This window comes from Scyliorhinus canicula, chromosome 9, assembly GCF_902713615.1.
Source record: "Scyliorhinus canicula chromosome 9, sScyCan1.1, whole genome shotgun sequence".
Classification (NCBI taxonomy): Eukaryota; Metazoa; Chordata; class Chondrichthyes; order Carcharhiniformes; family Scyliorhinidae; genus Scyliorhinus; species Scyliorhinus canicula.
In genome coordinates, this window is record NC_052154.1 from 6,387,994 (window position 1) to 6,414,221 (window position 26,228).

The following is a 26,228-nucleotide window of genomic DNA, read 5'->3' on the forward strand; positions in this document are numbered from 1 at the left end:
GAGCTTTACTGCTCTTAAATACATTGGAGGTATAATCACGATTTCTGTGCAGCAAAACACAGCATTCAGTCTGAACACAGCCAGATCCCATGAAAAGCAATGAGATAATGATGACATAATGGGCAGAATCGCCCCCTGCCTGGGTTGGGGGGAAGGGGTGCTCACGCGATATGTTACGAATGAACAGGTGGCTGACCCTCAGGTCGTCGAGGGTTGAGAGGGTGGCTCAAGTCTGCGGGGGGGGGAGGGGGGGGGGTTCGCAATGTCCGTGGCCTTTAAAAATGGTGCCCCCACCTCTGAGGAGCCGGTTTGGCCACCGAGTTTAGTTCCCAACGGCAGAAGATAATTCGAAGTGTGCGATTTACCACTGAGAAACTCCTCAAGACCAAAAATCTGGATCTCACCAAAAAAGCCGACGCGGATCACCCCGCCAAACCAGCCCAAACCGACATATGGGGCACGTTTTAACGGGGGAGAAAAAGTGTCCCGCTTTGGACGCGGGTAGTGGGGTATTTCTCAGAGCCTGCAGTGCCGAGAACAACCCCGCTATTGAATGGGAACTTTGTTGTTTTGGCGGCCTCTGCGGGGAACTCCCTGCCGAGGCCACACATACCAGCCAGGGTGCACGGGTGTCAGTGCCAAGGTGGCAGACTGGCAGTGCCAAGTCGCCCAGGTGGCATGGGGTGCAAGGGTACCACCCTGCCCAAAGCCTGACCAACCGGCGGCCTCTGATCGCCTGGGAGGCCCCCTCAAGGGCTGTTATGCCTGGACCACGTTTGTGGGAACCAGTTCCAAACGAAGCCACGGTGAGGTGCCGCAGGCACGGGGTTCGACCTGTGGCCCAGACATATTTAACTGAAGACTATATCCAGATCGCAACATCTCATGAGACCTTGTCACATCTCGCGAGACGACCAAAAGCCTCTCATGAGATTTAACGGCCCCGCCGCATCACTGAGTCGGGAGCGATGAGGCTGTTCGATCGCACACATAGTCATTTATTAGTTGAACTGTGACCCATCTGATAAATGTCAACTCTGAGTGCAGCACTCTGTCCGTAATGCACGGAATATCAGTCTGGTTTATGTTCTGTGAAGCTGAGCAAGACATTAAACTGAACTCTGATGCCTCTCTCAGGTAAACATAAAAAGATCCCACCATACTATTTTGAAGAAGTATATGGGAGTTTGCGCTGGTGTCCAGTGCTAATATTTACCCCTCAACCAACACCAACAAGAAAAGTTAGATTTTGTGGCCTTTATGGTCTTGCTGTTGTGGGATTTTGCTGTGTTCAAATCAACTACCACATTTCCCGACATTACAACCATGATCCTGCTTCAAGAAATACTGAACTCACTGTAAAGTGCTTTGGGTCAGGAAAGGAGTTTTGTAAAGGCAGGTTCTCTCCTTCCGCTTTGTGCCTCACTCTTCTTGCTTGTGGGCAAATGAGAGTTGAGTCGAGATGAAAATCTTCCCTGTGAACGCAAGTTAAATAGACCAAAAATATCTTTCAGAAAACATGTATTGCGAGAAGGCAGTCAGGCTGAGCGATGTTTGTGTTGCATTAACCTCGTCCCCCTTTGCGCACTCAATGTGGACACCTCAGAATTGCAGAGAGCTGTGGTTTTGACATTTGACCCTCTTTGTGGGGTCAGGTAATCAGTGAGGTGACAAAAACCACTCACTGATTTATTTTGAATTTACAATGAGTGGATTAACGTTTCTTAAGGCTGAGCGTCAGATGAATCACTGACTCCCGAGACGTGTCATTTGGCGAATCGACACCGAAACCACAAGTCCGTATGAAACGGGAGGAGGAGCAGGCCATTCGGCCCATCGAGACTGCTCCATCATTTAATGAGATGATGTTTGGTCTGACTGCGGCCTCAACTTCACGCTCCTGCCTGTTCCCCTTAACCCTCGCAGAGCAAAGATCTGCCCGAGTCAGTCTTGAATATATTGAGTGACTCGACCTCAACTGCTCCCTGGGAACAGAATTCCAAAGATTGATGACCGTCCTCGAAAATAAATTCCTCCTCACCTCTGCCTAAAGTGAGAGACCCCCTATTTATAAATGGTGCCAGGTTCCCCAACCATCCTCTCAGCATTTATCCTGTCGAACCACCTCACAATCTTATATTTCTATAAGACCGCCTCGCATTCTTCTAAACTCCAACGAGGATCGACCCAACCTGTTCAACCTTTCCGCGGAAGACAAACCCTTACATCCCAGGAATCAACCCAGTAAAACTTCTCCAATCCCCCTCCAATGCAAGTATATCCTTCCTTATGTAAGGAGGATAACATGTAAGGTTGTAAAGATCTCTTCCGAGAAATAAATCACATCAGAAATAAATCGTTGTTCCTTTTGTTTTGCGAGGGAGATACAAGCGTGCAGACAGTTGAGGTTCCTGACAGATTCCTGCCGCCCGCGTACCTTTGCCCAGGGGTTTCCCGGCGGCCTGGGGTGGCTTCAATGGAAAACCTCATTGACAATAATAATAATAATCGCTTATTGTCACAAGTAGGTTTCAATGAAGTTACTGTGAAAAGCCCCTCGTCGCCACATTCTGGCACCTGTTTGGGGAGGCCGGTACGGGAATTGAACCCGCGCTGCTGGCCTTGTTCTGCATTACAAGCCAGCTGTTTAGCCCACTGTGCTAAACAAGCAGCGGGAAGATAGAATCCCGCCACCAGCGAATGGCACGCCACCGTGAAACATGCGGCTGGTGGACCGGAGAATTCAGCCCGGTGTGAAAGATGCACAACCTGGCTAAAACCCAAACTACAGGCAGCATTGGAGATCGGTTTTATCCTCAAACTGTAGGGAGAGATAACCCTCTTTACCAATGGGGTCCGCATGCCTCCTGTGGCCAAATTAGTGTGAAGGGCTCTTCACTAAGTAAACAGGCCAGCATTCAGACACCAATGCAAACTTACATTTCTCTAATGCCTTCTCCAGTTCCCAAGGAGCTTTAAGCGAGTGATCGGGCACCGGGATGGCCACTAACTTTGGGAAAATAATGTGATGAGGTGGGGAGCAGGAGCACAAAAGTGCCCTCATGGTCTTCCTCGTTTGTCCCGGTTATGGGCCCAGAATTGTCTCTGTTCATCCCTGGGGACCGACAAACCGATGCACCGATCAGCCTCTGAATTGAGTGCAGGAGGCCTGAATAAAAGGCCACTTGGCCAATCTGGCAGCCACCCCACAGCCGGCGTGAACAGAACGCGTGCCTTGCCCCCGCTATACTGGTCTTAACTGTCTGAATAGAAAAAATGGCAACAGCCGTACAGAGAGAGGGCAGGTTAATGCTTCTCAGGTCTCCTGTGATGTCTGTTGAGTGATTAGCCAACCACCATGCGTGATGCCAGCGGGAAATCATGCCAGTCCACAACATGTCCGGACCAACATGGCATGCAGAAATTGGGACTCACCTGAAAAAGGCCTGGGGATGCCTCTGGAGTTCGGGTTGGAGGCCGCCTGCAACATTGGAGCCCGGAACTTCACATAAGTGGGTGGGCAGAGCATCTTCCAGCTTCAATGTCAGCGAGGAAGCCTATCTTCCAGCCTCCAGTGTTCCTTCAGTGGTGGGTCAGTGACGTTGGGCACCTGAAATGACTGCGGGTCACGCACAATCAAAACCAGCATCCCCAATCCCCAGATGCATAATTGATGAGGGTGGGATTTCCCCTTGGCCTGCACAGTGGGAAACCTTCCCAATCCTGCCCCGCCACAGGACTTAGTCCCAAAATGGGGATTTACCTGGGTCTTTTCTATCTTCATCCTGGGCCTAGTTGGAATTCCAGCAGTGCCCACTACTGAGTTGCATCATTCAAATTGGCCAGAAGCTCTCGCGGGCGAGGACTTCCTCCCACTGAGGTGCAGGTGTCCCTCTCTCACCTATTTAAAGTTGTCCGCAGCGTATTATTGCTGTAGGGGGGGGGCGGCTTTGTTTAACGTGGGTCTGATGGAACCTGACATTTCCTCCTGGGGATGTAGAGTATATAATACCGCCGTCCCGTCCCCCATAAATCTCAACCCAGTACATTTTTTTCCACTTTTATTGAAACACTCAATCCGCTTCCACTGAGAGTGTAGGCATGGGCTATTAATCACTTCAAACTATCTTGTCTCCTCTTCCAGAAATGAAGTGCATTCCTGTTTCTAATACAAACCCAGATGAACCATAGTTGTCCTCGAAAGGTGAACGTGTGCAATGGGAGGCAACCAATGGGTTGAAAAGATAATATATCAATGATTGACATGCAACTACAGTGCATTTGGAACTTGTGAAGCCATTAGTTACAGTGCAAGGCTGTATATACCCTTTATTGAGTCTTCAGCTTGTCAGCTGAGCAGGTTTTTGGATATGCTACATTTTCGCGTCTGTGTGAGGGTGCAGTCCGTGGTCTGGGGAAGGTTGTTAAATATTCTTCTTAAGTAAGGCCTTTTCCAAATGGTAACGCATATTTATTTTCCACCCTCCCCAGTGATCGTGGTTCTGTTTGTGACCTTGAGGCGTCAAAAGAAAGAGCCCTTGATAGTGTTTGAAGAGGAGGACGTGCGGGAGAACATTATCAGCTACGATGATGAAGGAGGAGGGGAGGAAGACACTGAGGCCTTCGATATCGCCACACTGCAGAACCCCGACGGCCTGAATGGCTTCCTCCCGCGGAAGGACATCAAGCCTGAGCTCCAGTACATGCCCAGGCAAGGCTTCTGCACCGCCCCCAACAGCGTCGATGTTGACGACTTCATCAAGGTCAGGCTCCAGGAGGCCGACTGCGACCCCACCGCCCCCCCCTATGACTCCATCCAGATCTACGGCTACGAAGGGAGGGACTCGGTGGCGGGATCCCTCAGCTCTCTGGAATCGGCCACCACAGAATCTGACCTGGACTATGATTACCTCAACAGTTGGGGACCCCGGTTTAAGAGGTTGGCAGAGTTGTATGGATCTAAAGAGACCTGTGAAGAATCTTAACACACAACAGAGCAGCCGAGCCTTAAAATTCTACATCAACCCTTCGAGAGAAATGCCGGACTGGAAATTTGGTGGGATCGAACGGATTTACATCCCTTTTTTTTCTTTTTTTCCCCCTTTTTTTTCCTTTTTTAAAAAAATATATATATATGCTCAATTTTATTGAGCACAGGAACTGATGTCAGTGACTTCATCCTTTCAATGTTGAAGGACGTTTTTATTTTTAATTGGTGGATACTGTGAAAGGGGCTCACCCGAAGCTGTGCCATTGCTGTTTTCCACCTTCCAGTCTCTTGTCCTCTCACTCGCCCACAACATCCAGAACAAAGAAAGAAGCAATGAAGCTGGCTTGCCTTCAAACGAACTTCCTGCAGTTTTTCAAAGAAGCTGGAACAGATATGACTGAACTGTAAGATAAAGCTTTAAAGAGTAAGGAAAAAAAAATCAACTCAACGGTACGTTATTGGTCGATCAATTGAGGGGGGAAGATACGGAAGATCTTTTTCCGCAGATCTTTGTGGGTCGCAAGACACGGAACGTGCCATGAGCAAGACGGACAATAAAACAGTTTGAATATTGAGCCTTAAGTATTGGGTTTAGTCGCTGGCTACACTCATTCTGTTTGCGAGAATATTCCCTGTGGTACAGCTCGCAGCGACATTGAGAGGCACGGGACTAATCTGTCTTTGCAAAAGCAAAAGAACAAGACTGTATTCATGTTTAAATCTTGTAAACCATTTTTTTTTTTGCTTTTAAGTATTGTGTTTAATATGTGTCGGGCACAGTCCTGTCCCCATTAAGGTGAGAGAGATGCCTGATTTCTACATCATTTCTATGTGTCAATTTGTACAATCTTAAAAGTTCTTATTTTAGTAAAAAATACATGAAGTCTCAATAATATGACATGCAACAAAATGTTAAGGCATCACTATTCTATTTTATGGACATTGTACTGTTGCTTTATTATTGTGCTTCGGGCAGAGAAGCCGGACTTTACAATAAAAGAATTTTTCTACAAGTTGTCATCGATTCTGCGTATTTCTCTGGGTGGATGTCAGGTCAGGGGTGTCTGGTTAGCTCAGTTAGTTCGATGGTTAACATCTGGTTCAGAATAACACCATCAGCGGCGGTTCAATTCACCGTTCTGGCTGCTGCAGTCTTGGGACCTGTCTCCTCTCCTTGCCCAGTGCTTGATTCAGAATGGTCCACTTCAAGCTCTCAAGAGAGAGAGATGCCTGCAGACCATTATGGCTAAGACCATAAGAAGCAGAAGGAAACCATTCGGCCCATCGAGTCTGCTCCACCATTCAATGAGATCATGGCTGACCTTGTATGATCCTCAATTCCAATCTCCCGCCTTACCCCACACCCTTCAATTCCTTGACTGATTAAAAATCTGTCTATCTCAGCCTTGAACATATTTAACACCCCAGCCTTGACAGCTCTCTGCGATAAAGAATTCCACAGATTCACTGCCCTCTCAGAGTAGAAATTCCTCCTCATCTCTGTTTTAAATGGGTGACCCCTTATTCTGAGATTATGCCCTTTGGTCCTAGACTCTTCCACAAGGGGAAACAACCTCTCAGCATCTACAATGTCAAACCCCCTGAGAATTCTTTATGCCTCAATAAGGTCGTCTCTCATTCTTCAAACCTCCAATGAGTACAGGCTCAACCTACTCAACCTCTCGTCATAACAATCAACATCCTGGTGGTTACCATTGATCAGAAACTGAACTGGACCAGCCATATTAATACTGTGGCTACCAGTGCCCGTCAAAGACTAGGAATCCTACAGCGAGTAACTCACCTCCTGACCCCCCCCACCACCATCTACAAGGCACAAGTCCGGAGTGTGATGGAATACTCTCCATTTGTCTTCATGAGTGCAGCTCGATCCAACACTCGACCAATCCAAGACAAAACAGCCCTCTTGATTGCTCCTCCTTCCACGAACATACAAACCCTCCACCACTGATCGACAGTGGCAGCCGTGTGCAGGGTACCACAGTGGTTTGCACTATTGCTTCACAGCGGCAGAGTCCCATGTTCGATTCCTGTCTTGGGTCACTGTCTGTTCCCGTCTTGGGTCACTGTCTGTGTGGAGTCTGCACGTTCTCCCTGTGTCTGCGTGGGTTTCCTCCGTGCCCTAGTTTCCTCCCACAAGTCCCGAAAAATGTGCTTCTTAGGTGAATTAGACATTCTGAATTCTCCCACTGTGTACCCGAATGGGCGTCAGAGTGTGGCGTTGAGTAGATTCTCACAGTAACTTCATTGCAGTGTTAATGTAAGCCTCCTTGTGACAATAATAAAGATTATTATTACCATCTACAAAATGCACTGCAGGAATTCACCAAGGTTCCTTGGCAGCACCATCCAAACCCACGACCACCACCATCTTGAAGGACAAGAGCAGCAGATAGCTGGGAACCCCACCACCTGGAGGTTCCTCTCCAAGTCCCTCATCATCCTGACTTAGAAATATAGCGTTGTTCCTTCACTGTCGCTAGGGCAACATCCTGGAACTCCCCCCCCCCCCCACTAACAGCACAGTGGGTGTACCTACACCTCAAGTACTGCAGCGGTTCGAGAAGGCAGCTCACCACCACCTTCTGAAGGGCAACTAGGGATGGGCAATAAATGCTGGCCTAACCAGTGGCATGCAAATCTCGTAAATGAATAAAAATTAAAAATTTAAAATCCCTCCATACCCAGGATCAACCTAGCGGACCTTCTCTGGACTGTCTCCAACGCCAGTACATACTTCCTTAGATAAGGGGCCCAAAACTGTATGCAGCATTCCAGGTGTGAGTTAACTAGTGAAAATGAAATGAAATGAAAATCGCTTATTGTCACGAGTAGGCTTCAAATGAAGTTACTGTGAAAAGCCCCTAGTCGCCACATTCCGGCGCCTGTTCGGGGAGGCTGTTACGGGAATCGAACCGTGCTGCTGGCCTGCTTGGCCTGCTTTCAAAGCCAGCGATTTAGCCCTGTGCTAAACAGCCCCTGCTTTGTATAGTTTTAGCAAGACTTTTAAAATCCATTACCTTTGAAATAAAGGCCAACATTCGACTTGCATTCCCAATTACCTGAATTTATATGCTAGCTTTTTGTGATTTATGCACAAGTACCGCTAAATCCCTCTGCGATGCAGTTTTCTGCACCTTCCTTCACTTAAATAATATTCAGCTCCTTTATTCTCCCACCAAAGTGCACAACTTTCCACTTTCCCACAATCTATTCCATCAGCCGAGTTGTTACCCACTCACCTCACCGATCTGTATCCCTCCGAAGACTTTGTGTCATCCTCAACACTTGCCTCCACATCTATTTTTATGTCATCTGCAAACTTGGCAGTAGTAGATTCATTTCTCTCGTCCAAGATATTGATATATTTTGAATAATTGTGGCCTCAGCACGGATCCCTGTGACACTCCACCAGTTACAGTTGACACTTTCAAACTGTCCCCTTTATCCCAGCTCTGTCTTCAATCAGTTAGCCAATGCTCTCTCAATGCTAATATACCACCCCAACACCATGAGCTCTTATCTCAAGTAGCCTTTTGTGCAGCACCATATTGAACACTTTTTGGAAATCCCAAGTATTTTACATCTACTGGTTCCCTTCATCTATCCTATTTGTTACTACCGCAAAGAATTCTCACAAATTTTCATAGAATTTACAGAATTTACAGTGCAGAAGGAGGCCATTCGGCCCATCGAGTTTGCACCATCTCCTGGAAAGAGCACCATACCCAAGGTCAACACCTCCACCCTATCCCCACAACCCAGTAACCCCACCCAACACTAAGGGCAGTTTTGGACACTAAGGGCAATTTATCATGGCCAATCCACCTAACCTGCACATCTTTGTGACTGTGGGAGGAAACCGGAGCACCAGGAGGAAACCCACGCACACACGGGGAGGACGTGCAGACTCCGCACAGACAGTGACCCAAGCCGGAATCAAACCTGGGACCCTGGAGCTGTGAAGCAATTGTGCTATCCACAATGCTACTGTGCTGCCCAAATTTGTCAGGCATGACTTCCCCCTTCATTAAGCCATGCTGAATCTCCTGATTAAATTGTGTATTTCTAAATGCTCTGCTATTACATCCTCTGTGATGGACCCTTGACATTTTCCCAATGACAGAAATTAAACTAACTGGTTTTTGGTTATCTGTTTCTGTCTCCCTCGCTTCGGAGTCAAGGTGTTACATTGGCAGTTTTCCAGAATTTAAGGCTTCTTGGAAGATGACGATCAATGTATCCACGATCTCAGTAGTTCCTTCCTTTAATATCCTGGGATGCAACACATCAGGTTAAGGGACTTATCAGCCTTTAGCCCCATTAGTTTCCCTGGTACTTTCACCCTAGTGATTGTTGTTGTATTTATTTCCTCCCCCACCAGGGACCGGGTTCGATTCTGGCCTTGCGAGACTGTCTATGTGGAGTTTGCACATTTTCTCTGTGTCTGTGTGGGTTTCCTCCACACAGTCCAAAAATGTGCAGGCTAGGTGGCTTGGCCGTGCTAAATTGTCCCTTCGTGTCCAAAGATGTGAAGCTTAACTGAGGTTACGGGGCCAGGGTGGGGGAGTGTGCCCAGCTAGGGTGCTCTTTCGGGGGATTGGTGCAGACTCGATGGACCGAATGGCTTCCTTCTGCATAGTAGGGATTTCTATGGCGTCTCCCATGACTTCGATGATAGCCTGAGACGCTTCGCAAACAATGGGAATGTTGGAAATATGACAGCCAACCTGCACACTATTATAGGCCAGGGTTTGGAGAACACCAAAGTATATCATGGAGTTCACCTGACCCACAACTTTGAATAGATTTTGGCTATGGGGAACACAAGGGCCCACATTACAGGTGTGATGCAACAGAGATCTAAAGTCTTTTAAAATAAAAACAATGCGTATTTATGAATCCAGTTAACATTTTATAAACCTGCAGTAAACATCTTACCAACTACCAACACTGATACCCCCCCCAAAGTTACAATACTCTATAGGTAACCCTTAGTAACTTTCCTAACAATATCCAAAAGTCAAAGACCCTTTTTAACAAAGGCTTTGCATTCCTTACAGAAATAGGTATTACTTTGAAATCATCAAGTGATCTGGAGAAATTCTTTAGATTGCAGAGAGAGAGAGAGATCAATACACATCTGCTGGGTTTGAATGCAGCTCTCCAACTGAAAGCGAAACTAAAACACAGACAAAAAGAGCTTCTAACTCAAAACGAAAATAAAAAGCAGAATCACATTCCATTTCCAACCACACAATAACATCACTGCAGCCGTCTGATTAAAAAACACTTCTTAAAGGGACATGACAACACAGCAAGATCCCACAAATAGAATTGTGATGGTGATTGGACTTTCTGTTTGGTGATACCCGGCCGGGGCACCAGGGAAAGCTCTGCTGCTCTTCATAGAATTTAAAGTGCAGAAGGAGGCCATTCAGCCCATCGAGTCTGCACCGGCTCTTGGAAAGAGCACCCTACCCAAGGTCAACACCTTCACCCTATCCCCACAACCCAGTAACCCCACGCAACACTAAGGGCAATTTATCGTGGCCAATCCACCTAACCTGCACATCTTTGGACTGTGGGAGGAAACCGGAGCACCCGGAGGAAACCCACCAGACACGGGGATAACGTGCAGACTCCATGATGGAACCATCAATTCAGCGAACATAACAGAGGCTTTAATACACTTACAACAGAGCCAGCCTATTCGTCGTTGAACTCCATGAACTGGCAGGCTGGCTCTAAGGCACTGATCTTTATACATCGGTCCCAGGGGGAGGAGTCCTTGGCGGAGCCAAGGGAGGAGCCCAGTACAAACTCTCGCGTACTCCCAGAGCGACTCCCCCTGGTGTCGGATAGTGCAACTGCACTTACAATGGTGGATAGTGAACATATATACATGGAGTTATATTGGCAACTATATACAGCATTGATCTTACAATGGGTAGATAACGAACATATATACATGGAGTGATATTGGCAACTATATATAGTGTGAATCACATTCACCACACTCCGCAGACAGTGACCCAAGCCGGGAATCGAACCTGGGGTCCTGGAGCTGTGAAGCAATTGTGCTAATCACTGTGCTACCGTGCTGCCCTTCTTCTTCAAAATGGTCGGGGGTTTCCTTTACATTGATCTGAAAGGGCAAACGGAGACTCGCTTTGAAATGTCATCCAAAAAGTGGCATGTCTGACAGCGAAGCGTTCCCTCAGTTCTGTACTGGTGTGACAGTCTAGATTTGGTGATCGTAGTTCTGGGGTAGGACATGGGCCTATAACCTTCTGATTCGGTCTGGAGTGCGACCCATTGAGGTTGATGTTGAAATGGTCACCGATCCTGCAGGGGCATGGGAAGCTGGAGATGGAAATCCCCAATTCGTTCACCAAGCATCGATTTCAGTGCCTTTGGCTCTCAAGGCAAGCGAAGGCATGGACTCTTCATGAGATACCTCCGAGCGCCGCTGGCCACTCCAGTCTGGCACTGTGGGGACAGAGAGGTAAGTGTATAGCTCCCCGGGGTTAGAAGGACATGCTCGGGCACTGCACCCGGCACGGGTTGCCATTGGCAAGTTGGCATTGCGCCAACCTGTGCCGGGAGGAGGGGACATGTCGGGGCGGATAGTGGGAGCCCCATGGTGGGGGTGGTGAGGTAGGATGTTGATGTGTGGTGGGCGGGGAGGAGAACGGAGACTGAGGTGCGGGGGTTGCTGGTGAAGAATGTTGTGGGGAGGGTGGTTTGCGGAATAGCCCCTGATACCTCCCTGACGGAGGCTGTTGAGCTGATGCAGTGGTCGGGGCTCCCTTTTAAGATGGCGCTCCGATCTCCTTGGAGGCAGCTCCCAGCTCGGCGAGGACCAGCCCCTCTCCGCCGTACCAGAGTGATGGTGTCAACCACACCCGCTCATTTTTTATAAAAGGAGGTTCAAAATTCCGTGAGAAAACTGGGGCTGGATTCTCCGATCCTGACAGCAAAATCGTATTTGGTGACGGGGGCGGAGAATCCCCGATGATGCCAAAATCGGGGGCGGCGCCGCTTTTTGCGATGATCTCCCCCCCCCCCCCCCTTGAAAAACATTGTACAACTGTGAACACGGCCGCACCCGTATCCGCGGCCTCCGTACGATGCCTGAGGCCTGCCCTGCGATGCTACCCTTCCCCGACCGGCCGGGTTCACGCCGGCTGGGTCGCGTGTGGTCTGATCCGTGGGCTGCGGACTCAGTCTAGCGCCGCCACAGTCGGGGAGGGTTGATCTGCGAGCAGGGGGTGGACATATTGAGGGCTGGGGGCACTGTGGTGGGGCGGCCCAGGGTGCGCGGGCCGGCAGAAGGGGGGAGACTATTTTGCGGGCCAGGTCCGCGAGCAGCATCCGCTACGAAGCGCGGCGCGACTGCTGCAGGCCGCCGCTGTGCGCATGCGTGGCCACGGACCCCTCAATTCCCCACGCCGTATCGGCAGCTAGAGCCGGGTGCTCTACGCTGCCTCCCTGCAGTCCTCAGCAAAAGGAGGAATCCGGTCACCGTTTTGCGCCAGTTTTCCTGAGGTAAAAGGCCACCATTTTCACCGCCGGCGTGGGACATAGGGCGGGATTCTCCCGTACCAGGCGGGGCGGGGGTTCTTGCGTGGACGGAGTGACGTGAGCCACTATGCTAGCCAGTGCTGCCCAATGGACAACAAATGTTGGCTTAACCAGCGACACCCACACCCCAAGAATGAATTTTTCAAGCTGTTGCCATTTCATGTGAATTCATGATTTGCAAATTATGACAGGTAGCTTGTTTCCTGCCATTGGTCAATTGCGATATCTGCTCCCACCTCCATTGACTCAATTTCTCCCACTCAATCTAACATTGGGAGGCTGAGAATTTGGCTTCTGCCCAGTTAGTTCCCCACCTGCTGTTAGATTAAATGCGGTCCTAACCGTACATCTGACGGAGGGAGGTGATAATGCCCCGTTGACTGCGAGGGCATGAATGAGCTGTCTTACTCTGGGCAGTGAAAAGGGGCTTATTGGGGGGTAAGATGAAACTGTGCGATATTTGTGCATGAACGTGGCACAGATTTTGTCTGAGTGACACGGATTGATACTGTTAGAATTATTGCTGTTTAAAATGGAAATCAATCTGAGGTCAGTGCTTCGAGGGCCAGCAGCGAATAAAGATCTGTTTCTGAGCACAGAGACAACAAATGGTGGCCTGCCGCCACTCATTCCCATTGAGACAGGCAACGTGCTAACTCAGACTGTCTCTTCATTTGGATGGCTTCACTTTGACCCACATTACCGGCCTGCTCCACCATTAACATGCTCCAGGTGGCCAAGCAATTATTGAGGATGACGCGTGTTCCGTGCTGCCTCCAGCTTTTAAAGAAGGCTTGACTCTCCTGACTGCAGATCGCACTGAATGAAGCCTGTTGCTCACTGCCACTGTTACAGTGGGGAAAAATGAAATGGGGGATGCATCGGGAGAGGGAAGACCCTGTCAGTCTCCGATGCAACAGGACTCACCCACGGAGGCCCGCAGGAGAGATGCAATGTTTCTGAGAGGGTATGGGGGGGGGGGGGGGGGGGGGGGGGGACCAAGAGGCCCTCATGGGTCGCCCGCCAATGTCAATGGGAGCAGATGGCCCGAGAGGTGAAATCCTGGAGTCTGACTCCGAGGACTTGGCAGCAGTGTTAAAAGTTCGATGACCTCACAAGGTCAATTGAATGCGTCATCATAGGACACCTCCCAGCCATCGCATCAACCTTTCGCTGCTCAATACACCCTACACTTCATTACTCACCCAGGACAACCTCAACCATTGAGCTTGATGAAGGTGGTGACACTGTGGATGCACAGCTGCGAGAGGTCCATAACAAATTGCGTGTCTGAAAGTATTCAGGGTGACGAGATGCTCCTGGCTTACCTTCCTTTTTAAGCCCTAGCCGTTCCTCAGCCTGCTAGCTGGCATCATTGGGTTAACACTGCTGCCTCACAGCGCCAGGGACGCGGGTTCGATTCCGACCTTGGGTCACTGTCTGTGTGGAGTCTGCAAGTTCTCCCCGTGTCTGCGTGGGTTTCCTCCGGGTGCTCTGGTTTCCTCCCACAGTCCAAAGATGTGCAGGTTAGGTAGATTGGCCATGATAAATTACTCCTTGATGTCTAAAGATTAGGTGGGTTTACGGGGTTAGGTTTGCCTCGGTAGGGTACTCTTTCAGAGGGTTGGTGCAGACTCGATGGGCCGAATGGCCTCCTTCTGCACTGTAAGGATTCTATGAAGTGAAGGCTGTAGATGGTGAACTTTGGAATTTTTGCTTTACACCCCACCCATTGAGACAGGCAACATGCTAAGTGTTGATGCCAGGACTGAAGTCGTGGAGTTCCACGACAGCAAAACAGGTGCCGCACCTGGACCGATTCAGCAACGGTGAAGGGGCGCGCACCTGCGCCATGTGGAACACCATCGATTATAATGGGAAATGGAGCCGGTTTTGCGATTGACGCTCAGGAGGCTGACAAGCTGCAGTCACACATACACACTGCACTCCCCACACACACCATCCCAGCCAACAAGATGGCAGCAAGGCGCGCAGCTCAACATTTCACCAACATCAAGTTGGAGACCCTCCTGGACGCAGTGGAGGCGAGGTGGATGATCCTGTACCCGGCCAGGGAAGGAGCTGACAGCTGCCGCTATTCGCCGCGCCTGGGCGCAGGTGGCAGAAGCAGTGAGTGCCCAGGTTAACGTCGTCTGGACCGGCCAGCAGTGCTGCAAAAAAAGGGCACGACCTCCTCAGGGCGGCCAGGGTGAGTAGGCAACACTGTGCCCCTGGCACCGACCGATCCAACACACCGATCCCTACCCTCCCTCCAATTGGGGGGTAGCCAAACTCCCACCCTGCAGGCTGGTACCCATACTGGCTGCCATGGCCGGGTGCCCAGGCCACTGAAGCCAACAGCTACCCACCCCCTGGGTCGGACTGTCTAACACTGTTGTCTTAATTATCATCTTTATTATTGCCACAAGTAGGCTTACATTAACACTGCAAAGAAGTAACTGTGAAAATCCCCTAGTCGCCACATTCCGGCGCCTGTTCGGGTACACAGAGGGAGAATTCAGAATGTCCAATTCACCAAACAGCACATCTTTCGGGACTTGTGGGAAGAAACCGGAGCACCCGGAGGAAAACCCACGCAGACACGCGAAGAACATGCAGACTCCGCACAGTGACCCAAGCCGAGAATCGAACCTGGGACCCTGGAGCTGTGAAGCAACAGAGCTAACCACTGTGCTACCGTGCATAATCGCAGGAGCAGGAGAAGACAGGAGGGGTCTGCTGGACCTGCGACCCCTCACCATGGCACAGCAGAGGGCCCTGAACATGGTTGGTGGCCCGGAGGAAAGGTAGGTCACCAGGTGGAGTTCGGCCGCGGCGAGGAGGTGAGACACGGCTGAGTTGCGGTTCCCGTGGCATGTGTGTCAACCCATTCCCCCACCCCCACCACCCTACACTACCCTCACCCCACACCCCTCCCCCCCACCCACATGCTCACCCTCACCACTCGCACACCGCCCCGGACCACAATCTAATCTTGTATTGTATCTTGCAGGGCCTGCTGGCAGACCCATCTGGTGTACCCCTCCCCCAGCCAGTGTCACTGCCAGAGCCTCCCCTTCAGCTGACTACCGACGTTGAGAATAGCTCGGACACGAGCCCACCACCTGAGACGCAGGTCATCCAGGAGCTCGAGTCCGAGGACGACACAGAATTCCCGCCACAGCTGTCTCTCCAACACCGTCCACCATCCCAGGGACACTCACCTCGTTTGGGCACTTCAGCGAAGAGGCTCCTGGGGACACTCTCTGGTGCGCACCACACAGCTGATCCGGGACAGTAGGGGGGAGGTAGGAACACCCGAGGGGGCGGACGTTCGGAGGGCAGGCTGACCCCAGGAACTAGCTGCCGCCCGGACGGGTTTCGGGCTTCTGGAATGGACAGTCCCATCGATTGTGGAGATGCAGCCCTACATGAGGGGTTGTCAGTAAGCATCCGGCAACCTGCAGGCACAGTCGGAAGGGAGCACCAACCACATTGCAGTACAGGAAATGGTGCGGACCACACGGGTCACACAGGCCAACTCCTCATGGGTGGCGGCCCGGTGGTGGAGGTATTGGGGGGGCAATGGTTTGGATGTGGATCAGCGGGTCCAAGGCCTGGGACATTCTGTGCAAGTGCTGGGTGAGGCCACAGCACAGGGTTCCCGCCTCACAGGCAACCGTGTGCCAGAGCTACCTGGACATTGCAGTGGCGCTTTTCAGCATGGCCCAGTCACAGCAGGTAACGGCTGGGAACGTCGGCGGCATTACCCAGGCGCCGACCGACGTGACGCAGACCCAGAGGGAGGTGGCCGAGTACCAGGGGGAGATGGCTCAGTCACTGGCTGATGTGATACAACCTCATGCAAGCCCGGTTGCCCCAGAAGACGGTCGCCAACGGGGACCCAGGTCACAGGGCGGGAATCAGAGCTGGCTGCCTTCACTCCTGCTGTACCGTCTGGAAATCCACCAAGTCGTAGCGTTAAGGCCCGTAAGGCCAGAAAGTTAGACACCAGTTAAGTTGGCACAGGTGCAGGGCATAGTTAGCTGTAGGGGCTAGGGCCTAAATATATACAAATCTGCATATATTTGTTCACATTAAACACCTTTTACCACTGTTACGACCTGCCTCACTGCTCTGTCAGATGGATATGAGGGGTGGGCTGGCCAGAGAGGAGAGGTGGGGAATGAACAGTCATTGTGGGTGGCTTGGGCTCCCCATCAGCCCTCCCCACCCCGGCAGTCTCTCCACCACCGTCACCCCAGGGATTCAATAGTCCATGTGATGGAATGGCCAGCTCGCATGCAGGGATCACCCGGGTGGATGGTCGAAAGGGCTACCGTGGGCACGTGTCAGACATTGTAAAACGATGTGGAGCATCAGAGCTCAGTGCGGAGCGGTTTGTCATCATCCTCCACCGCATGGACCAGACTCGGTGCTACTGCCAACCCAGGGCCCACACCCGCAATGCGGCAGGTATGTATCACAGAGGGGTTGCAGGTGAAGTGGTGGCCAGGGCTGTGTCTCTATCTCCTGCCCATCCTCCCCCTCCCCGGCATCCTCCTCATCGGATGAGGCTTGGCGTTCCTCCTCCTCCTCCAGCACATTGTCCCTCTGCTGCGCGATGTTGTAGAGGACACAGCAGGCCGCCACAATGCGGGCGACCCTCTCAGCATCATATTGGAGGCCCCCCCCCAGAGCTGTCCAGGCACTTGCACAGCATCTTCAGGAGGCCAAAGCGCTGCTCAATCATGCTCCTGGTCGCTGCGTGGGCCATGTTGTACTGGGTCTCCACGCCAGCCTGTGGCTTCTGGATAGCTGTCATCAGCCAAGGCCGCAGCGGGTAACCCCTGTTACCCAGAAGCCAGACGGCCAGTCGGGGTGGGCGCCTCGAGCATGTCAGGAATCGTCAAGAGTACCAGGACGAAGGCATCGTGCTCCCTGCCCGGGTATCAGGCGCAGTCGTGCATGATGCGCAGCTGATGATGACATATCAGCTGCATATTCATCGAATGGAACCCCTTTTGGTTTGTGTCGAGCGGCCTGTCATCTGCAGGTGATCATAGCACCCCCTGGACCTGGGGCATCCCGTCAATGGTCACGAACCCTGCTGCTCAGGCATCCTGGTGGACTTGGCCCACTTTGAAGTGGATGTATTGAGCCGCCTGGGCATATAGGGCCTCCGTGACGGCGCGGATGCACCTGTGCACCAAGGTTCATAAGTTCATAAGATATAGGAGCAGAATTAGGTCATTTGGCCCATCGAGTCAGCTCCGCCTTTCTATCATGGCTGATATGTTCCTCATCTGCTCCCTGCAATGCTACAGACTAAGAGCTGGATTGCAAAATCAGCCAGAGCATCTCCTCCCTCGAACACATGACCCGAGGAGCGGGAGTCGGCAATAGGGCCTCCCGAGCCTAAACACCCTCAATGTGATCATGGCTGATCCCATCCTGGCCTCAACTTAAATTTACTCACTGTCCCGGCATCCACCGCACTCTGGGGTAGCGAATTCCACAGATTCGTAACCCTTTGGGAGAAGTAGTTTTTCCTCAAATCTATTTTAAATTTGCTCCCTCTTATTCTCAGATGATGACCTCTCATTTCAGAATGTCCCACAAGAGGAAGCATCAGCTCCACCTGTACTTTATCCAGACCGTTTAGCATCATGCATACCTCAATTAGATCTCCCTCATTCTTTTAAATTCTAGAGTCTAGGCCTAAACTGTTCAATCTCTCCTCACACAACAATCCCCTCATCTCTGGAATCTGGTGAACCTCCTCTATACTGCCTCCAATGCCACTACATCTTTCCTCAAATAAAGGGACCGAAACTGTGCACAACACTCCAGGTGGGGTCTTCCCAATGCCATGTATAGTTGCAACAACACTTCCTCACCTTAATATTCAATTTGTTTTGCTCTGAATGCCAACATTCCATTTGCTTTCTTTATTACCTGCTGCATCTGCACGCTCATTTTCTGTGACTCATGCGCAAGGGCACCCAGGTCCCTCTACACTGGAGCGCCCCGAAGTATCTCCCCATTTGGATAATATGTTGCCTTTCTATTTTTTGAGCAAAATGCATGACCTCACACTTATCCAAGTTAAACTCCATCTGCCACATTTTGGCCCACTCACCTAACCTATCTGCATCCATTTGTCAGGTTCTTATTTCCTCATTGCAACTTACTGTTCCACCTATTTTTGTGCAATCTGCATATTTGACTATACAACCTTCCATCCCTGTATATTGATTGTAAATAGCTGGGGCCCAAGGTCCGAACCCTGTGACACCCCACTAGTTACATCTTGCCAACCAGAAAAGACCAATTTATCCGCGACTCTCTGTCTCCTGCCATCAGCCAGTCTTCTATCCAAGTTAATAAGTTACCCCCTAATCCCATGTGATCTTATCTTGTGAATTAACCTTCTGTGCGGAACCTTATCAAACGCCTTCCGGAAGTCCAGATATACTACATCTACGGATCTCCATTATCCACTTTGCTTGTTGCTTCTTCGAGAGCTCAGCAAATTAGTCAAACATGATTTTCCCTTCATAAACCATGCTGACTCTGATGGATCGAGCTTTGGCTTTCCAAACGTCCTGATATTAATCCTTGATAATTGATTCTAACAATTTTCCAAACAACAGATGTTAAACAAACTGGTCTATAATCTCCCCGCATTCTGCCTCCCTCTCTTTTTGGAATAAGGACGTTACATTAGCATTTTTCCAATCCACTGGAACTTTTCCTGTGTCCATGGAATTTTGGAACAGCATAACCAATGGATTCACTACCTCTGCTGTCTCTTCCTTTAACACTCTAGGATGTAGGCCATCAGGCCCTGGGGACTTGTCTGCCCTCAATTCCAAGAGTCTTTTAAGTACCGTTTCCCTATTAATGCCGATTGTTCCAAGTTCCACCCTTTCTATTACCCCTGAATTGCCCGTTCCTATAGGAATGGTACTAGTGTCCTCCACCGGGAAAACTGAGGTCTGTGGGATCCTGGACAGGTCCCCACTCGGCACCTGGAAGGACCCCATCCTGTAAATGTTCCGGATGACCATCACCTTGATGGCCACTGGGAGCGGGTGTCCTCCCCCACACCCTCACAGTGCCAGGTGTGCCATGATCTGGTAGATATGCTGCACTGTCTCCCCTGCTTCACCGGAGTCTTTGATGGCATGCTCAGTCCGCCAGGTCTTTGAACGACATGGGGTGCCGGTACACACAGGGCCTCCTGCGGCACCTCGTCCTCGGCCTGTTTGGCGGCTGCTTCCTGTTCCTCTGCATCACGCTCCGCTGCTGCATGTTCTGCTGCTGCAGCGTCCTCTTCCTCCTCGAGCAGCTCCCGCTCGTACATCCACAGGGCAACCCCCCGGGCTGCGGCGACTAGGAGGAAGGCCACCATTGCTGGTTGAATTGCAATATCGATTGTCTGCAAGGGGGGAGAGGCTAACATGTTAGCATGGTGCGTAACTCCATGCCCAACCAGGTCCACCGGGCTACATGGTGGCTCCGGTTGATACTGCGGGCTGCGTCCCAACATGTCTCCCACCCAGCCCCGCACCCCTGGCCCTGTCCATGGCCAGCACAGTGGAGGCCTCTGGTCCTGACACCTGTCCCTGATGCCAGGCTGGTGCTGTCCTTGCCCATGGTACACTCCGTGGCCCCCACTCGGCGCCCCCTTAGGGGATAAAGTGGGCGTTGCCCTAGAGTGGGCTGCCTGGTGCTCCAGCAGTGGGTGGCAGCCGGGTGAGGGGGTATGGCAGAGGGTGGGGTCTGGTGGTAGGGAGCCCAGATGGCCGGTGTCACTGCAGAATTGGGGGCCAAGGTAGGTAGTCAGTGGGGTATGCAGGTAGATGGCTGTGTTGCAGGCCATTGGCAATGGTGGCCCATGCCTGGACACCATCCCAATCCCGTGGGGGTCACCACGGCTACTCGGCCCATTCTTCCATTACCCTCCTCCCCCGGCCCTGGCAGGGCTCCCCCATCCCAGCCAGCCTGGCCATGTGCCTCTCTGTGTCCTACCTCCTCTCTCTCTCCCTCATCAGCCACGACACTGGTTTCATGATGTTTAAAGACACAAGCGAACCGCGCCATCAGGAACTCGACCAATCGGAGCCGGGGAATTGTAGGGCCCCAGACCATATTGGGTCCAGCCTGATAATAACATGCAAATTGTGTTTACTGTACATGCATTTCGGAATGCATTGACGCCCGCCACCGTCGAGGTGATGGAGAATTGCGATTTGGCGTCAAATCGACCACCGTAGCTTTTTTGGTGTGGGAAAATATTCTCCGCCCAACCACATTTTGGCCAGTGCTTTGATGTTCTTCCTTCCCTGGAAGAAGCAAGTACTCTGATATACCATCAGATCTCCATCATCTTCAAAGAGAAGTTATCAGCCTCAACCCAATTCCACCAACCTAACTGCACGACGCCCAATATTCCTGGACTCTGCACTAATCCTCTGTACTGTTGAGACACTTAAAAAATACATATATCAAGAAAGACCTGTCGTTAACGACCTAGTCCATCTTTTCCTTCAGTTTGATCTAATTGATCCCTATTCCCACAGATAAAGTTGCCTCCGGATATGAGGCAAGAGCCTCCATCGATGGTCTATGTAACGGCCTAATTCAAAAGGCTGAAACCAGCCACCTTCCAGGCACATCCATGTCACTGCCGGCGAGCTTACTGGAAGCTCTTTGTTAATCACGGCTTCCGAGTGCTTATTGACTCCCGGTGAAGGGAGTCAAACTCCAATAATTGATTCCCCAATGGCCCTGAGAGTCAGATCTTTTGCGAAGAAGGTTCCTTCACTGCACAACTCTTGTCCGAATAAAGACTTTCCCAGAGTCACAAACTAGAAGCTCTCAATCAGCTTCAAAAACCAGTGGCACTGATGCAGAGGGGCTCGTGGACTCTCTCGGAGCATCTCATTCATGTCACGGTTACCTTATAACTAATTCATTGAAATCAGGTCGAGGAAACTAGAGCTCCCTAAAGACCAAATTATTGAAGAAAAGGTCAGAAGGTTTCAGGGCCACTAGATAAATATGGATGAGAAAGTTCATTCATCCAGAATTGCCAACTGCCCACAGTGTTGCTGTGATAAAACAAAGGCTTTTATCTGGATATATCCACACTAGAAATATTGGAACTGGAGGAGGCCATTCAGCCACTTGATCCAATCTGTCATTCAGTTTGATCATGGCTGAGTTTCACCGCATCTCCAATTACCACCCGTAGCTTCATAAACCTTGATAGCATAATTTAATAAAACCTATTAATCTTAGGTGGAGAATCATGTGAAGGGTAAGTGGGGGGGGAGGGTGGGGGGTGGGCTAGATATGTGTTGGTTAAGGGTCTTGTCTGGGGAGAATCTGTTTCGATAATTAATGTGTGTGGCACTCCAAATTGCTCCTCGGAGTTCATTACTGAAGTCTTCATGGACTTTGCGCAGTTGGCTTTAGCCAATTTTTTTTGTGGGTGGGACTTTCACTGTCACTTAAACCCCTCAGTGGATACGTTTCCAGTCACCATAAATCCCCCACTCTCCAGGCAAGGACATTCCGAAACACTCCTTTTTTAAATGTCTGCAACTTAAGAGACTTTATCCTCAATAAGACAACTGTTCATCTTGAGACTTCTATTTCCCCAGTGGGAAAAAATCCTGACATCTACAGGGCTAAACAGCTAATTAGCAGTTTTTTTTAATGATACTTTGTGTTCTTGTTCCTGTGTAAGTGCATTGGGCAACTTGCAGTCTTGGGAAAGAGACTTGGCAACCAAGATTGGTGAGGAGACATGGGGTAGTATATGGGGTTATGCCAATAAAATTTATGTATGTAACAGAAGGAAGGAGACTCAGATTGAGATATTGCACTGTTTGCACATTACACAAAATTTGAGACACAGGTTTGATCCTGCTATTTCCCTGATGTGCCGAAAGTGCCTGGTAGTCGAGGGCGATTAAATACAGTGCGTATGGTCCTGTGTCAAGATTCAATCCTATTGATCTGGTATGTTTAAGGAGCTTGAGAGGATATTTGGCACAGCCTTGGAATTTGATTCTTTATTCCCAATTCTGGGTCTTCCAAATAGGAGAATAGCTGATGCTAAGGAAAAAAGGCCAGATGACATCCTAGACTGTGCAGCTCTGAAAAATATCCTCTACTCCTGGATCAGTGATCAGCGTCATCTGATGTAAAATTGGGACAAAATATATATGGATTATATTCCTATTGAATTGACTTCTGTAGCCCGTTCTAAGTCAGATACATTCAGTAATGTGTGGGACCCCAACCTCAGATTAATAGGCCCCGCTCTGTATGAGATATTCCTGAACAGTTTCCCATGAGCCATGTTGCAAGTCTTGATCTCGCTGTACATAAAGGTGTGCATCTTGTTACGTAATTTTACCATGTTTGTTTGGCACGATCCTCTTAGCCCCCCATCCTCTGATTTATCCATTGTGTAAAGGCAGCACGGTAGCACAGTGGTTAGTACTGTTGCTTCACAGCACCAGGGACTCGGGTTCGATTCCCGGCTTCGGTCCCTGTCTGTGCAGAGTCTACAGGTTCACCCAATGTATGTATTTCAGTGGATTTCCTCCGGCTGCTCCGGTTTCCATCCACAAAAGACGTGCTTGTTAGCTGAATTGGACATTCTGAATTCTTCCTCTGTGTACCCGGACAGGCGCCGGAATGCGGCGACTAGGGGCTTTTCACAGTAACTTCATTGCAGTGTTAATGTAAGACTACTTGTAACAATAAAGATCATTATTTATTTGAGGCACTAGTTGTTAAGGACCACAGTTCGGAAGTTATCCTGTCTTTCTCTGTTTTGATGTTTACAGAAACAATTGTCCTGCGCTGTACGAGTTTTGTGTTTTGAAAGTTTGGTGAAACTCTAATAAAAACATATATTGAAAAAATCTATCATCCTTAGGCAAGAGTGAAGGTTGGCACAGTGGCGCACTGGTTAGCACTGTTGTCTCATGGTGCAAAGGTCCCAGGTTCGATCCCAGCTCTGGGTCACTGTGCGTGTGGCTTTTACACATTCTCCCTGTGTTTGTGTGTGTTTCGTCCTCACAACTCAAAGATGTGCCAGGTAGGTGAATTGGCCAGGCTAAATTGCCTCTTAATTGGAAAAAATGAATTGGGTACTCTAAATTTACAAAAACAAAATCTTAGGCAAGTGTTTCTCCGGCCACGCCGGGGCATGATCTGTCATGTGGGGGATTTGGTGGCCCACCCGAAAGTTGTCGATGGCGAACCCCTGCCGCAGGTTTCCCAGCAGCAAAGGGCATGAACAATGGGAAAACCCGGTGACAGCAGCAGGACCGGCCAATCGCAGGCTGTTCTGCCGTCGTGAAACACGGCACCGGTGGGGCGGGGAGGGAGGAGGGGATTGGTGAGTGGTGTAAAATCCCGCCATGTGTCTTGAGAGCTGCCATTAACTTCCACCTTCTGTAGTGTTCTCGTCGGATAGCCTGATTTATTACAAGAACACTTGTAGTTAAAGTCATAAACGATTTATTAACTAACTTTAACAGATGAAATCAGTAAAATCATGCAAAGCAACCTCACTCTTCAACTTCCTCCAGCCAGTCTGAGGTCACATGACTTTAACATTCACTTATATACCAGTGAGACTCCTAGTGGTCAGTCGGTGAATTACAACGCAACCGTGATATCACAACCGCTTCCACAACCGTACGGGGAAGTGAGTTGCTGATTTCTATTCCTGAAGCACCTGCCTGGGTGTAAAATTTTTTCTTCGTGTCCTTCATCGATCCAGCAGAGAAAATAACATCCACGCATCTACCCCACTGAATCCCCTTCACACTTCCAAACACCTCAATCAAATCACCCCTCAATCTATGCTGAATGAATGCAGAATTCCGGCAGACCTTTGCCCAGAGATCCCTTTGCCCATGGCCTGAGAAGGATTATTCCGGATTCGCACTGTCCTAAATCCAAATTCTCCGCATGGCATATTGAGTGAAGTCATAAGTCGTGGGAAGTGAGTCATTTTGGTGGGAAGAATGAGCAGACTCAGGGAAATGGCGACCCGGTGAATAATGGCAAAAGTCTGTGAAGGTGGCAGGACCCGATGAGGGAGCTGTTGAGAAGACCTCCTGGTTTGGCCTGGGGCCTCCAGAAATGGAACATCGATCTCCAGGTCAGTGCTGTCTGCGACCCTGAAGAAAAATCATTGGCACATTAGAAATATAGAATGTTTTTTGTCATTTCACACATTTCTCTTCGGCAGATACAGAAACATTGAAAATAGTCATTGAAAACAGGCCTATCGAGGTGGCGTGGGACTGGGGGGAGCTCCATCGGTACAATCTTACTCGCCTGGTGGGGAGGGTGAAGGCGGATTTCGCAAGATGGGATAGTCTCCCTCAGTCGCTGTCAGGTCGAGTGCAGGTGATAAAAATGTATCTGCCAGGGCAGCACGGTGGCACAGTGGTTAGCATTGCTGCCAACGGCACTGAGGACCCGGGTTCGATCCCGGCTCTGGGTCACTGTCAGCGTGGAGTTTGTACATTCTCCCCATGTCTGCCTGGCTTTCACCCCCACAACCCAAAGATGTGCAGGGTAGGCGGATTGGCCACGCTAAATTGCCCCTTAATTGGAAAAAATAATTGGGCACTCTAAATTTTTTTTTTTTTTTAAATGTATCTGCCGCCCTGATTTCTATTTTATTTCAGTGCCTGCTAGCCTTTTTGACGAAGGCGTTTTTCAAGGAGCTGGATAGGTCGATCCCCTTGTTTATTTGGTCGGGTGGGGGGGTGGGGGGGAGGTGGTCAGGGTTAGGAAGACAGTTCTGCGGAGAGGGCGACAGGGTTGGGCCTCCTGAATTTATTGTACTGTTATTGGGCGGTGAATGCCGAAAAGGTGAGGAGTTGGGTTGAAGGGGGAAGTCCCAGTGGGTAAGAATGGAGGAGAGTCTGTGAAGGGGGTCGGGGTTGAGGGCGTTGCTAACAGCCCTGGGTTCATATTCAGGGAGTCCGGTGGTGGTGGCAAGGCTGAAGATTTGGAGGCAGCTGAGGCAGCATTTTAAGATGGGGGCAGGGTCAAGGGCGATGCCGATTAGGGGGAACCGTAGGTTTGAGCCGGGGAAGTTGGACGGGAGGTTTCGGAGATGAGAGCCCGCGCATGCGCGGTCCCACCGCACGATTTCCGGGAGACAGCGAGGATGGCCCCCCCGGGGCCGGACACCCCCTCCCCCCACAGGCCACCCCTGGGCCCTTCAACGCGAGGTTCCATCGGCTCAGAGCAGGTTAGAACGGAGCCGGCGGGACTCGTTTTGTTTTACGGCCGCTCGGCCCATCCGGTCCGGAGAATCCCAGAGGGGGCCACGTGGAGCCCCCAACCGGCACCGCGCCGACTACACCGGTTCCCAGTGGCGCCAATTCTCCGCTCTGCGTCGTGCCGGCGTGGCGCGATTCGCGCAGCCCGCCGGCGATCTCTGACCCAGCGCGGGGTCTGAGAATCCCGCCCAAGAATTCCGTTTCCCTCCTCAACAACTTCGATAGCACAATGACGGATCGCCTCCCACTCTTTCACAACCACGATCACCAAAGTTGTGTTTGCAATCACCCGT

At 50.5% G+C, this 26,228-nt stretch overlaps 1 protein-coding gene across 1 annotated transcript in view; it reads left to right on the top strand.

The window, feature by feature from the left end:
• The window catches only part of LOC119971087 (cadherin-11-like), a 209,250-nt gene extending 203,243 nt beyond the window's left edge, over positions 1–6,007 (top strand). Inside the window, 1 exon segment of the mRNA XM_038806239.1 lies at positions 4,492–6,007. Coding sequence (XP_038662167.1) covers positions 4,492–4,985 — 494 coding nt within the window. The 3' untranslated portion in view covers positions 4,986–6,007.
• The last annotated feature ends 20,221 nt before the right edge of the window (positions 6,008–26,228 follow it).